General features: G+C 42.0%; 1 protein-coding gene and 1 pseudogene across 1 annotated transcript in view; one reads left to right on the top strand and one right to left on the bottom strand.

The window, feature by feature from the left end:
* Positions 1–7,718: 7,718 nt before the first annotated feature.
* The window catches only part of Scin (scinderin), a 78,407-nt gene continuing 70,774 nt past the window's right edge, over positions 7,719–15,351 (bottom strand). Inside the window, exons 14-16 of the mRNA XM_087911828.1 lie at positions 12,295–12,372; positions 9,366–9,426; positions 7,719–8,662 (exon numbers count right to left, since the gene is read on the bottom strand). Of these exons, the coding sequence (XP_087767954.1) occupies positions 8,535–8,662; positions 9,366–9,426; positions 12,295–12,372 (267 nt within the window). The 3' untranslated portion in view covers positions 7,719–8,534. The remainder of the gene's footprint in view (positions 8,663–9,365; positions 9,427–12,294; positions 12,373–15,351) is intronic.
* On the top strand, positions 14,569–14,895 carry LOC148120548 (large ribosomal subunit protein eL37-like; annotated as a pseudogene).

Genomic DNA, 15,351 nt, shown 5'->3' with positions numbered 1-15,351 from the left:
GCGGCCTCTGCGCGGAGGCGGTGACTCAGGGTCCGGGATGCCGGAGGACGCTGCCCCTGCGGGCCCCTGACGTCACGCGGCGGCCTCCCCAGCATGGGTTGGCTCGGATGGTAACCTCCTTCCTTTTGAAAGCCGAGGGGTTCCCTCCTTCCTGCGTCTAGCTGCGCCCCAGAGCCATGGGGACTGGAACCAGTGCCCCTGTTACGGAGGAAGGAATGCATTCTGGAACGCTGAATGTTTCCAATGTGGCCCAAGAAAAACAGGATAAAGCTGCACCTGATAACTGTAACTAGTCATTAAGCGCACAATTTTCTCCATGAGATGTAGAATGTACCTGTGTCCTTCTCTGTGTTTGACAGTAGAAGGCAAACTGTCCATTTGCTTATTCCATTCTCTATAAGACAGAATGAACCCAAATTCTGGGTTCATGGGCCAGGTGTAGAATGTAACCAGCAATCCTTTCAGAGTGCTCATAAGAACAAAGGAAAGGGCTCTTAGCGCCTGGTAGAACCCATGGGAAAGTTTTATTTGGGAACTATAATAATGGTGCACTCTTAAAATGTACTTTAAAATACAGATTCAGGCCAGACGTCGTGACACGTGCCTTTAATTTCAACGCTTGAGAGGCAGAGGCAGGTAGATCTGGCTACTTCAAATCCAACCTGGTCAGCCGGGCGGTGGTGGCGCACGCCTTTAATCCCAGCACTCGGGAGGCAGAGGCAGGCGGATCTCTGTGAGTTTGAGGCCAGCCTGGTCTACAAGAGCTAGTTCCAGGACAGGCACCAAAAACTACAGAGAAACCCTGTCTCAAAAATAAAAAAAAAAAATCCAACCTGGTCTACATAGAGAGTTGGAGGCCAGTGGTGAGACACTGACGCAAAACACAAAATTAATAAAATAAAAATATGGATTGTAACTTTCCTAAGAAATTTTCTAGTTTTCTCAAGACTACTATTGTCCGTGGTATTTCTTTTATGAATAACATGGACTTGCTTCTGTTGTTTTGTTTTTCGAGACAGGATGGTTTGTGTGTGTGTGTGTGTGTGTGTGTGTGTGTGTGTGTAGCCTTGGACAAGGCCAACCTCAAATGCAGACTCTTCCTCCCGAGTGCTGGGGTTAGAGTGTGCCGCCACTGGCTATTTTTTGTTGTTTTTAATAACTGATATAAAACCTAAGCAATAAGCACAGTGCTAAGTTTTAATACTGCATCATTAATTTTGAAAGAAAAGGCTAGAAATCTCAAATGACATATTCTATCAAGTTATTGGTTGTAATCTGAGCTAAAGATTGTTGTAAGTATGGGATCTCATTAGTCATTTGCAGTCATTAGTCTAAAAAGTGAGAAAAGCTTTCGTGCAATAATTGCTCTCCTTGGGAATTTTAACAGCCATTCTTGATTAAGCTAGAATTGCCTGCAAATCTCCTTGATATAGAGTAAAATCCCCCATTTACAGTAGTGTTGCGCTCAAGCAGGCCCGGCAGGTGTTCCCTGCTTGGTGGCATTTTTGCAGTCTTAGAAGCAAAGCTGGTGCGATCTGCAAACAAGTCTCTGGCCGTGCAGAAGCCTCTCACCGGCCTTTGACTGCAACCGTCACCAGCAGACCAGAGCCTGTTGAGTTTGAGAGATTCGGAATTTCCACGTGACTTGAAGAACTCCGACAGAAAGACTGCAATATAGACCACCTGATCCCCTCCAAAGCTTGATGTATTTTCCCTGTACCTCTCTATAGAAAAAAAAATGTTTGCTATGCTTACTCTATAAGCAGTAATAACCATATACAAACAGCAGCAAATGATTAAAAGCCACGGAATTTATGAAACCCACTCTTCACTTTGCTGCACAGAACCTATTTAGGTATTTTATTTAGTTGTAATCCCAGGAAGATGTTAGCTTTGGGCTGTAGTTTAAAATTACACCGCTGTGCCCTGGGGTGTCCTGAGGAAATATCTGGGGGTTCTGTGGGAGATTTTACTTTTTGAGGGCAACACTGACATCTGTTGGACGATGTTTGTAACTACAACTATTACATTGTTCGCATTTGTCTAAATAAATGCAAGTTTGAAGCTATCCTGAAACATCCTACAGGTGCAGGCAGACACTAGGGCCTGAAGCTTCCACTTTTAGTTACAGTCTTGCAGGTTCAGCTCAGTATCTCTCAAGCCAGAACTATAGGGGAAAAGGATCAGGGACTATTGATCACATTTCAAGGAAGTATTCTGCTCAGTCATTGACAAGCCGTTTTGACTAACTGCTAAAGAAATGTATAGTTTTTCTTGCCAATAACTTTGTTGACTAACCGACATGGTTTCCGTTTTCTAACCACATTCCAGACCTCAGAGCAGTTCTGATATTTGTAGTACCCGTCTGCTCTCCCAAAATGCACCACATAACATTAAAAATACATACTAAAAGTGACCTGTCCCTCCTAACCTTTGCCGTCTTTCTACTCTTCATTTAAGGCATTTTTATGGGACTCTCCAAGAGAAATATCCAGCTAAATAGAAGGAAAGGCCTCTGATTGAAAGAACAGGTCAATGGATCTCTTAGATGCACAAATAGATAATTAGTGTGACGTTCAATAGGGTTTCTGACCTGTAAACTATAGATAGCATCAAGCCCTATACTTGTGCAAACAGACAGAAAGAGAATTGCCATTTTTTAAAAATTATTTATTTATTATGTATATGGTGTTCTGTCTACATATGTGCCTACAGACCAGAAGAGGGCACCGGATCTCTTTATAGATGGTTGTTAGCCATCATGTGGTTGCTGGGAATTGAACTCAGGACCTCTGGAGGAACAGCCAGTGCTCTTAACCTCAGAGCCATCTCTCCAGCCCGAGAAATGCCATTTTTTAAAAGCTGGATATTAACAGAACTCTCCACTACATGGTGGGAGAAAGAATTGCAGGCGAAAACAAAGCGTGGATACACTAGGTGAAGGAATGTTTAAGTACATCCCAAAGAAGGCTGAGAACCGCTCTAGAGCTTCTTTATAAGGGCATCGATCCCGTGACCTGAGCACCTCTTATGGCTCGACCTTCACCATAAGAACTTCGCAATATTCAGTCTGCTGCGTGATCTCACTATTGCCCTTGTTGAAATTAGTCCATACTGTCTGATGGTAATTTACTTAAGAGCTCCACAAAGAAATCTCAGAATCACAGATGGGGGAGGGGCAGTGTACATGCTGGGTCTTGGTAAGTTGAAATGATCATAATACAAGGAGAGTTTCTCATTGTTTAACTACTCTGAATCATAGCCTACATTTTCTCTGCAGGAAACCTGCTCCAAATTCTAGTGTAGATCTGGGTAGGAGGTTTTTATTACCAGGCAGAAATGCTATTATACATGGAGACTCACTCGAGCCATGTTCATGGAGAAACTGGAAGAATACACACTGGAGTCAAACTGCCTGGATTCAAGTCATGCTCTGTCAATGGGGATCTCTGTTACATCAAGAAAGGTAACAAATATATATTTATTTTTTACCTTTGTTGGGCAAGTCCACCTTTTAAAAGGGAATGCAGGGAATGTGCACGGGAGGAGCTCACATCCTGTGAGGACCCTAAGGGCAGGCCAGTGCAGATGCCTGAATACTATAACAGGCTTAGTGGAGGTCATCCAATTGTTGGCCCTAGGCAGTTACGTAGAGAGATGTGAGCACAGCCTTAGTGTGTATTTTGCTTTCTTATTTTACTTTATGATAGTATGATGGATCTGTATAAAGAAGTGTAGACATAGTAATTCGAAGGGAATGTTTTACTGGTATGTGCTCTGGTTTGGTTGTATTGTGTGCTGAGTGCTTAGTCTCCAGTGTGTTGGTGTGCAGGTGACAAGCGCTGTAAAGGTGGGCCTAATGCAAGGTACTGCCTCGGGCGGGGATGGTGCCGGGGGGCCAAGGAGTGAATCACTGGCTTCGGCCTGACCTCTCTTCTATCTCCTACTTCCTTTTTCTCCACTTTACCCTCTTTGTGAAGAGTCTGCCATGAAGCCCTCACCACAGCTGAGGACAGCTGCACCACACTCTCGAACTTCCAGAGTGTGAAGAACTTAAACTCTTGTCTCTATAAATTACCCATTTTAAGCTCGGCAGTAGTGGCTCACGCCTTTAATCCCAGCACTCCGGAGGCGCAGCCGTGACTCTGTAACCGTAGCTGCAATTTATCAGGGAGCAATGGGGACTACACATAGACGATTTCTGCTAAGACACTACGCTCCTTAACTCCCACATGGTACTGGCAAGTGCGGTCATCAGGAAACCAAATGCCCAGACGTGGCAATCTGCGTGGCTGAGATCTCAACGATGCCATGTGGTCCATACCAAGTGTGGATCTCTCCATAGCCTGGACTTAATGGTGGGGTTTTTTATTCAGCACTGTGACTGAATAAAAATCAAGATATATGGTTCAGAGCAGGGGGAGTGGCTTATGCTATTTACAGGTTAAGGAGGCATAAATGCATTATTTGGGCTGTTTGCTTCCTTTGGATATCTTTATCTCTCAGTACAAAATTATTCACAGTGGTTTGATATATCTACACCAGGAACCTGGTGATGTAGCTCACTTGGTACACTTGATGTAGTTTATGTACCACGCACAAAGCCCTGAGTTCAATTTCCACTCCAAAGTCTCCCCTGATGTCGGGCACATCCTTGTCTCCATCCCAGATTCCGACAGTTGAGGGAATAAATATTATGCTTCTGTTGACAGGATTAGTTACTCCATGTCTCTGTGTGTGCATGTGTGTGTGTGTGGAGGCACATACATATGTGTATGTGTGCATGTGGTGACGATGTCAGCCTAAAATGTCACTCCTCAGATGGCATTGCTCAGGTAACAACCATCCTGTTTTTTAAGATAGGGTCACTCATTAGGACCTGGGGATCACCAATGAGACTAGATTGGCTGGCCAACAAGCCCCAGAGAGCCTCCTTTCTCTACTTTTTCAAGGGATTATGTGTGTGTGACACCGTACCCAGCTTTAGAGCTTGAAGATGATTTAAAACACAGCCAAATCTTGTTTCTTGTCCAAAGAGCAACAGACTGGGTCAGTAGACAAAGGGGTAATCAAAAGTGTCCTAGAAAAACACATACACGGGTGTCATGTTCACTAAGTATATGATGTAACAGCTGGATGCAGCTCCCGGGTATTTTAACTTAGAGTCTCTAACTGTGAATGGAGGCTAACACTCAAAATATAGCAAACAAGTATGGTGGCAAAAGTAGATGGGGTGAGTAGATCAAGTAGTTGACCAGGAAATGGATCACTAAGGCCTGTGTTTGATTCTGTGTAGTGGGTCTCTAAATGGCTCCTCAAGACACAGTCAGCTGCAGGATTTCCAGGACAAAGCCGAGTATCATCCTTTAGAATCAGCAAAGATGAGGCTTTCCCCTTCTGACTGTGAACTTCTGGGTCTTTCCGCCCTTCCTAAGCATTAAATATAGCACAAATATGACAATATATCACTTGGAAAGAACATCCAAGTGTATCGTCTTGTCTCCCTCTGTCGACACTCACTGTAAGACCTATGTGTGACAGTTTGATGTGTGTGTTTAAATAGAAACCGCACTGTATACAGATCAAAACAGCCTGGCCACTGTGTGCACCCTTAACAGTGTGCAGATAAACCTGAATCCACTCTCCAGGAGTTCTAATGTTTTCACAGTTTAGCGCTTGCCTGTTTCACAAATAGACAAAAAATCTTCTCCCATGAACTTAATTATAAGCACCTTAGAGAAACAGGATTTTCATCATTTGGTTCTTTTATTCTTTTCTGTGAACTCTGTGCAAATTACTGGTTGGAAAAAACAGTGAGAAATACTCAGATTCATGTGTCTGTCAAACTGCTGGAATCTTCTTGGGCAAAAATTTTGGTTTTATCTCTGATACTTAGTAAGCTTATTAGTGAATTTGACACTGTTCCAGATGAAAATCCCCTGTCTGTTGACTTTCTTTTCCCTGACTTTGCCCTTTGGGAAGTTCTTCCCTTCCCACAGTGCCCTGGATCACATCTCTAGCATGCATTGGAAGGCATGCACCTCTTCTGCCATAGATGTCAGGGGTGGACAAGGGATCCTGTGTTTTGAGCTGAATACAGCATGACTTTCTCAGCTGGGAGAGAATTTGGGTCTCAAAAGGTGTTCAATGGTCAAACAATCATAGGCATTTGTAAACCAAGCTTTAAAAACTTTTGGCAAATAAAATTGCTCAAAAACAGAAGACTTTTGGCCTATTTGTTTCCAGAGAACTGCATGTGACAGAAGCCGTAGGCTGAGGCTCTGTCTGAACAGGGCCCTGGCTGGTTAATAGCCTTTCTCTGTTGAGCTAATAGCAGCCACATTCAGCATGAAAACAGCCTTAATCTGATTTTGTATCTGGTTTGGCTCACATTTCTGGAAAGCCCCTGAGCAAGATCTGAGTAACATCTTTATCTACTGTTGCTTTGTTTATAGATACCATGGGCTTTTCTAAATTGTCAATCCCTCAGCCAGTTCAGATTGCGTTCCTAAGGATGGAGCGGTGGTAGAAGGCTTTCCAGTTCTGTCAACTGCTTACTCCTGCTCACCCCAGCCCACTCCCAGGCCCTGATTTGGAGCAGGCTACTGAAAGCAGGAGAAAGCAGTCGCTCTCATTAGTATCCTGAATTCTTCTCATCTTTCCCCAGGAGGAACATAACCTGCCTCCTTATTTACTGCTGATAAAAGTCTTACTTGATGTTTTTAAGCTACAAAGGGATTGCTTTACTCCTGGTTATGATACTTGTTTAAGACCTCTCAGCATGTCTACCAACAAAACAAGGCCTAACACTGCTATAGCAAAACCCAACTTTGGGCACCAGTTTTTCTATTACAGCGTAAGGTGGTCTGCTTTAGAGAAGGGATTCAAAATGCTATGGTTTAGATACCGTAGTATCTTCGTTCTGGTTGCCTGTCTTGAGATGAGCGAATCCTGTTGCAAAGGGAAGGAAGCTCTACCATTGGCTGCTGGCTTCTCCAAGTCCTCATCATTTCCCAGCTGATGAAGGAGGGAACAGTTTGGTGGTAACCCCTGCAGCATCCACAGGGATATCTGGCTGTCTTCCTGGGGGAATAATCAGAACACCCAAAAGATGGGTGTTTCTATAAAATCCACATTTGCGAGTAAAGGTCAGCAATCTCAAGAAAGCATCCTCTAGGACACCTGCGTTCTTCCTGCTGCCTCACTGAGATCTCCTGTAGTTGATGGAACATTCCAGGCTCAGCCCTTGGCTTGTCATCTTTGTCTATATCCATTCCCAGGCCACCTGTTTATGGTTTGTTGTTGTTTATGAGGTTTGTTGTTTGGTATGCTTCCTCTTCAAGAGCTTTGTGCTAGGCACACCTTGCTGGGCCTGATTGGCTCTCTGCCCTCTGTTGATAAAATATCACCTGCCCAGCTAGGTCTTCTCAAACTATAGCGCTGCGCTCAGTGCTTCTCCGGAGAAGGCCATCTGCTGTCTGTATTTACCAGAGTTCTAGATTCTTCCCCAACTCCTGGCCTCTGGAGCCTGTGTTTTTTATGCAGTCTGTGATATGTAAAATATGTTATAATTATCTAACCATAGAAAAGTCACTTGGCAACTAAATAACAATGTAAGAAATGTTAAATTCATATCTACTTATACATAAAAGTATTGAGCTACAAAATTAATAAGTATTAACTCATTTAATTTGACTAAAATGTCACAACACAAAGCATTTTCCAAAAAGATGTATTTCTTTAATGGTGAAAAACAGAATTCAGAACATATTTTTACGATATTAAGCACATCCTATCAAATATGTAAAGTTCAACTGATAGGAGTACAGTTCGCTTTATCAAGGAGGGCTTGTGACTTCAGTTTCTAAAAAGGCTGAAGAAGCTTGGCTCAGAAAAGGACACTTGGGAGTGGATGGCATCCAAGCAGAGACATAAACCATCCTGCAAACAGAATGCCCAGAAGGAAAACACGCAGGAGTGCTGGAGCGCCCTCTAGTGTAGGAAGTCAAGTTTGAGAGTGGTTGCCGGATTCTAAAATTCCTTCCTCAGAAATTCCCCTAGATGTTATAGTCTTTTTCCTTCTAGGTCTTATGAAAAGCAAAACTGAACTGGGAGGTGGTGGTGCACGCCTTTAATCCCAGCACTTAGGAGGCAGGGGCAGGCGGATCTCTGTGAGTTCGAAGTCAGCCTGGTCTATAAGAGCGAGGAGTTCCAGGTCAAGCCCCAAAGCTACAGAGAAACCCTGATTCAAAAAAACAAAACAAAACAGTAAAACTGATCCAAAAACAAATGTTTGCTTTAAGATATTTCAATGTAGTAATACACAATTCTTTTAAGGAAAAAAGAAAGCAAAGAAGAAAAAGAGGAGGAAAAAAGAAGACCAAAGAATAAGAAGTGGGGGAGCTCATACTAGACATTTAAAAAACAGCTCTTTGGCAGCGGTTTATATTCTAAAACCAAACAACAAAAAGTAAACAAATCCCCAATACAAAGTGGGGTGACTGCCCCATGCAGCAAGATTTAAGACATTCGGTTTACCACCTGCTGGAGTCCCAGCCCAAGAACCAGCCCGTGAATGTGGGCGGCTCATGGCCCTGCTTTATGATGACAATTGGTGTCCTCTTATCCCTTCCGGAAGGGTCTGTCTCAAGGTATGTTTTGGCTAAAAAGAGTTGAAAAGACAAAAGTTCAGTTAGTTTCAGTTAAATTGGAATAAACATAAAACGAAAATTCTTTCATGCAAGTAACGGGTTATATTCTTCTTGCCCTCAAGTAGCCTACTACAAACAATTTCCTAATACAAACAATGTTTCTCTCATTGGCTATTTGTTTGAGAGTCAACAGTCTCATTGTTGACTGAAATAATTCCAAAATTTATGACATTATCCTTATGGGTATCGTTCAGTAAATAAAAAACTGTGTTTAAAAGGACATCAAAACTTTGCAGAAATAATCATATTCTAAATTTCAGAGAAAAATATTCTAAGCCAGGCAGTGGTGGTGCATGCTTTTAACCCCAGCACTCGGGAGGCAGAGGCAGGCAGATCTCTGTGAGTTCGAAGCCATCCTGGTCTACAAAGCAAGTTCCATGACAAGCTCCAAAAGCTACAGAGAAACTCTGTCTCAAAAAATCAATACATACACACATACATACATACATACTAAATTAGGCAACAAAGCATTTTTTTTGTATCATGAAAATTTTCTCACTTTAAAAGATACTATTACTCAAGTTCTGATGGACAGCTGGAACTCCCCGACCTGATAGGTACTTTTGGAAGACAGGCTAAGACAGGCTAGGGATTGGCAACCCGGCTATGATAACCACGCTGGGTCACTGCTACAGTTGTGCCAGGACAGCTTACCAGACTTCAGTGATTCCTTTTTCTCAACTTCATTGGCATCTTTGCCAATCCAAATGAAGATCTGAAAGACAGGAGAAAAGCATGTGCTGTACAGGGATTGCTGACTTGGTGCTTTGCTCACACTGCCCTCTTCACCTTTAGAACCCCACACGGGATGGGGAGCCTGAGGAAGTTCCATCTCACCAGGAGACCCTTGCATTTGCATTCAACATCTGTGACTATGAAAGACTCCAAATGCATTTGTAAGCCCCCTCAACCCTAAGACATTTTTCCAAAACCTTACACTCTCTCTCTGTCTTGGAAACGGGACAGTCGCCCCCCCCCCCCCACATGCTGGACTGCTCATCCTCCTGTGTCCTTGTGAATAATCTTCAAACATAACTCCATTCTGGGAATTAAGGCAAAGACAACCCACAGATGTTGACTCAGTTCCTGATGTTTGATTTAGTCACTAGAACAAGGTCAGGAAGGCCACAGATGCTCTCCCTTTATCTCACCTGACCACGCAGCTATTCTCTGGCCCTGGAATAGACCAATCACTGCTAGTGACCTTTTAAATAAGCCAATCCAATATGTTGGAAAACAACCTACAGGTTCCCCCCTTGTGTCTATGGCTTTTTGCTTTAAAAGATGGACTGTAACAGATATAGATGTCCTTCATATCCCGAACCTGAAGGGTCCTGTCATGACAAAATAAAAATCCTCTTGCTTTCATCAGCTGTGGTTATGAGAGTGGTGTCTGGAGCAACTCCTTCCTGACGTTTGGACCTCTAGTCCAACAACTACAGTTCTATTTGAACGTGTTTGCACACGCTGTTCTAGTTATAAAGTGGGCTGGCTTGCTTTCACAAGATCAACAGCGTCTTGACCATTTTGCATCCAACTGCTGGGCCTGCATGGCCGTCCTCTCCATCTCAGCTGCAGGTCTAAGCAACAAAGGGCTGCACGTAGGTCTGGGGCCTCTTTCTGAGTGTCCTCGGGAATCTCGGGGATCGAGCTAGTGCTTTCTTCTAGTATAGTGCAGTATAAAACTGATGGAGTACTATAATATTCAGTATTTAAATATCAAAAGTTTAGAATGTTATTCAAAATGTTACACGTATAATTGTGTAAAATAAATATGTGAATAATATATAATCTGTATATATCCACTCCTTTGTCAAATGTGTAAGTTATTCTAATTCTGAAGCAGTTTCCTGAGTTACCTTACAGTTTAGTCACCGTACAGGCACTAGGCTGTAAGCAACTTTGGTCAAATTAAGTTTCGATGTGTTCTAATTCACACACAAGGTGTTAGAGCACACAGGACACCTTTACAGCACAGTATCTTGAATAAAAGGAATAATTTATAAAGAAATGTAGTACTGGGAGGATGTAGGATTGAATCCCCATTGTAGAATATTACCTTAACTAGGCAAAGATGTGTCCCATTTGTTTCTGCTGCCTTTATAGAATTATGTAAAGCTGTGCTGCTGTTTGACCTTGCCTTCCTAAGGCACCTGATTGGTCTAATGAAAAGCTCAATGGCCAATAGCTAGGCAGGAGAGGGATAGGCAGGGCTGGTGGGGAAAGAGAGAAGAGAATGGGGGAAAAAGAAAGGGACATGCCTGGGGCCAGAAGCCAGGCAGCCACCAGCCAGACAGACACTGGATGAAGCAGGAAAGTAAGACATACAGAAAGAAAAAATGTAAAAAGCCCCCAGGTAAAAGATAGATAGAGAAACACGTTAATTTAAGTTAAAAGAGCTAGCTAGAAAAAAAGCCCGAGATAGGTCAAGCATTAATGACTAATAAAAAGTCTCCATGTCATGATTTGGGAACTGGTTGATGGCCTAAAAGAAAAAGTCTGCTACAAAACCCCAATTTGAAAATGGTCCTTGAAGACCCAAGGCTGAGGTGTGGTTTCCTGAGTGACTTAGCTGATAGTCACCAATCTGAAGGTTCAGGGGTCAGAGCACTTGTTCCTGCAGAGGATCTGCATCTGATTCCCAGCACGCATGTGCTGGCTCACAACCATCCATCACTTCAGTTCCTGGGGGTCTGATGTCCTCTCGTGACCTCTGCAGGCAAAACACTCAAACGCATAAAATAATAATTTTTTAATGTTTTTAATTTTAGATTTATTGTTACTATTTTTATGCGTGTGAGTGTATTGCCTATAAATGTATGGCTGTGCACTAGATGTGTGCTAGGTGACCAAGGAGGTGGTGAGTTGTCATGTGGTGCTGGTAATCAAATCTGGGTCTTTCACAACAAGTGCCCTTAACCACTGAGCCAACTCTCCAGCCCAATAAATAATTTTTAAGAGGGAGAGAGAGAGAGAGAGAGAGAGAGAGAGAGAGAGACCTAGGACTCCTAATCCAGTGTTTGACATATTGTTCTATATATGATTCTTAACATATATGTTTGTCTTTTTCACAGCTGTTAATTTACATAGAGATTTTAAAAGACCACCAGCTGTATATAGCTTATCCAGCCACTACTGATTTTTCTCCTAAAGCAAGATCTTTGAAACAGTAACGCATTTTGCTGCATCAATGCAAACCTATTCTGTGCCTGATTCCCCCCCCCCGCCCCCGCCCAACAGGGATGGGTTCCTCAGGACATCTTGTCAAAATTCAGGAGAAATTCTTAACATTTCGGACTCTCAGAGCATTGTACATATTCATGAACTTATTAGCTTCATGAGGGCACAAATATCAGTGAGAATAGTTTACAGATAGACGACAGGCCAAAGTCTTTGGCCTAAAGCTACAAAGGTGGGCGCTGTAGAATTCTTCTCAGAGTGAGAAATCAACAAACACTGTGACATTCATCTTGAGCGCAGTCTAGGTCCCCAGGCTCACTTATTATTTGAATTACCATTTCTCAAAGTAAGTGCTGTCCATTCTCAATCATAAGGACAACCTCTTATTATGAGCAAAATATACCTGTTCCCACGCATCGAGTAGCATGACGTCGTCTTCTGCTAAGTCATCCTGGGTGAACTCTCCAGGAACTTCTTCAATCTGAAACGTTTGAAGAACATCATGACCAAACAATACAGCAAGAAAGTTTCTGATACACAGGAGACAAATGCTGTCTTGTACTTTTGGTGACAGGGAAACACTTGATTAGTCACATTTTCCTCAGTTTAGGGGAGCAGATTTATCTGTGTAATCAAGTATCACATACTGATGGTACAGTCTGGTCTGAGTAGCGCCTAATATAAATATAGCATTAGAACCTCTTTAGGATGGACATCAACACTCCATGTGAACACAGCTCCTCTTTAGGATGACATGAAGAGCATATGTGAACACAGCTCTCCTGTACTTGCAGTTCCCATGACAAAGGCTCCACAGATTTTGATGCCTGCCTAGTCTCAATACATTTGATATAATGGTCTGTGTATGGAGTTACCTTTTATACGTTATAGTTAAGAGTCAGTAATTAATTTAATAAATCAACAAATTTAATAAGGAAGCATAAGTTATATGGAATTTTCATTGTTTTTAGTTCTAATGGAATATATTTTGCTCTTTTAAAAATGATTAAATGATAAAGTTACTGCAGTATCAATGTGAGAAGACACATGTTAACCTGTAGTTCAGTGTCTTAGAGAATTCTGCAATTCTCCCTGGTTATTAGGAAAATTTGACAGTTTAGATTTGGGTCCCCAATTCCATGTACCTTCCCTCTGAGCAATCACATGGATGGAGTTGACCTTGGCCTCTGCCAGTCCATATTAACAAATGTGATTTAACAGTGCTTTCCTGTGTTTCTGACTATCACAGGAAAATAGTATAGAGCTCCAGGCTGAGCCCAACTAGAACAAGCTACCAGGTAGCCTTACCTTCTAATGTGTTTGTTGTGCCCTGAGGAGATTCTGAAATCCTTAAGATAACAACAAAAAAACAAAAGCAAAACAAACCAGAAGCAACCTAATATGTTTAGAGAGGAATCAATTGCTTTATATTGTCTTTTTGTTTTAAAGATTATTAATAATTGTGTGTGTGTGTGTGTGTGTGTGTGTGTGTGTGTGTGTGTGTGTGTGATGGGGTGTGTGTATATATGGCCCTAGGAAGTCAAAAGAGAGTGTCTTGGATTCTCTAGAGCTGGAGTTATATGTGGCTGTGATCTAACTGATGAGAGTTCTGGGACTAAACTTGGGTCCTCTACAAGTGCAGTATGTGCTTTTAACCACTGAATCACCTCTCCAATCCCGTACTGTCTTCTTACAGAATATTTATCAATCATAAAATCATTAAAAAACTTTAAGTCAGAAGAACGATATTAGGGCACCCACATTTGTAAAAGAAATATTGCTAAAGCTTAAATCATACATAAAATCACATACAATAATAGTGGAAGACTTCAATACCCCACTAACACCAGTGAACAGGTCTGTCAGGTAGATAATTAACAGAGAAATAAGGAAAGTAACAGATGTTATGACTCAAACTGACCTAAAGAAATCGGCAGAAGGTTTTTACCCAACCACAATACACCATCTCATGGACTCTTCTCCAAAACTGATGATCTACTCGGTCACAAAGCAAATCTCAACAGATAAGAAAATTGAAATAACCCCCCCCGTATCCTATTAGACCACCAGGGCCTAGAGCTGAATGTCAGCAAAAACAGAAACAACAGAAAGCATACAAATTCATGAATACTGCGCAGTTCCCTAGTGAATGACTAGTGGGTCAAGGCAGAAATAGTAAAGAAATTAAAGACTTTGTAGAATGTAATGAAAATGAATGTATAACATACCAAAATTACTGGACACAATGAAAGCAGTTCTAAGGTAATACCAAGTACTTTCATAAATTAAAGAGATCTCATACTAGCAAATTAACCTAAAAGCTCTAGAACAAAAAGAATCAAACATACCCAAGAGGAGTAGACAGCAGGAAATAAACTGGTGGCCAAAATCGGTAACATAAAAACAGATCAATATTGCTATGGAATAATCCTCTTGTATACTGTAAATATTTCTTGCTTGGTATAATAAAATGCTGACTGACCAGTGGCCAGGCAGAAAGTATAGGCAGGGTGACCAAACGAAGGATGATGAGAAGGAAAAGGACAGAGTCAGGGTCACCAGGCAGATGCAGAGAGGGCAAGATGGATACAGCATACTGTGAAAAGGTACCAAGTCACATGGCAAAACTTACATAAGAAATATCGGTTAGCTCTTTGGCCTCAGCGGCAGAAGCAAGATGACGAAAGGAACATCATGCTTTCGACAAGACGCACATGTTGTGCCGCCGCTGTGGCTCTAAGGCCTACCACCTTCAGAAGTCTACCTGTGGCAAATGTGGCTACCCTGCCAAGCGCAAGAGAAAGTATAACTGGAGTGCCAAGGCTAAGAGACGAAACACTACCAGGACCGGGAGGATGAGGCACCTAAAAATTGTCTACTGAAGATTCAGACATGGATTCCGTGAAGGGACAAACCCTAAACCCAAGAGGGCAGCTGTTGCAGCATCCAGTTCATCTTGAGGATTTCAATCTGTCATAAAATAAATGTTCTGGTTTCAAAAAAAAAAAAAGAAAGAAATATCGGTTAATTGTAAGAGTTAGCTAGTAAGAAGCCTGAACTATTGGCCAAGTATTTATAATTCTGAATCATTTATTTGGAAACTGGCAGGCAAGAGAGAAATGCCTACTTACACAGTAAAAAATTAGAGTTGGTTCTTTGAGAGAATCAACAAGTTAGAAAAACACTTGTCCAAAATAAAGACAGAGAACATCCAAAATTAGAAGTGGAACCCATCATCCTCCCCCTGGCTAACCATCCCATGCAACATTAGCAGTCCAAGAAAAAAGCTACTTGATCATCTATTTAGATGTTTAAAAAGTCTTTGACAAAATACAACACCTCTTCATGATAAAACTCTTGGAGAGATCAGGGATACAGGGACATAATGAAACACAATAAAGGCAATGTACAGCAGGCCAATAGCCAACATCAAATTAAATTGAGAGACACTGAAAGCAAT

The sequence above is a fragment of the Myodes glareolus genome, chromosome 11 (assembly GCF_982192425.1).
Source record: "Myodes glareolus chromosome 11, mMyoGla1.1, whole genome shotgun sequence".
NCBI classification, from domain to species: Eukaryota; Metazoa; Chordata; class Mammalia; order Rodentia; family Cricetidae; genus Myodes; species Myodes glareolus.
The sequence above is the reverse complement of the archived record's forward strand: the minus strand, read 5'-3'. Positions and strand labels throughout refer to the sequence as shown.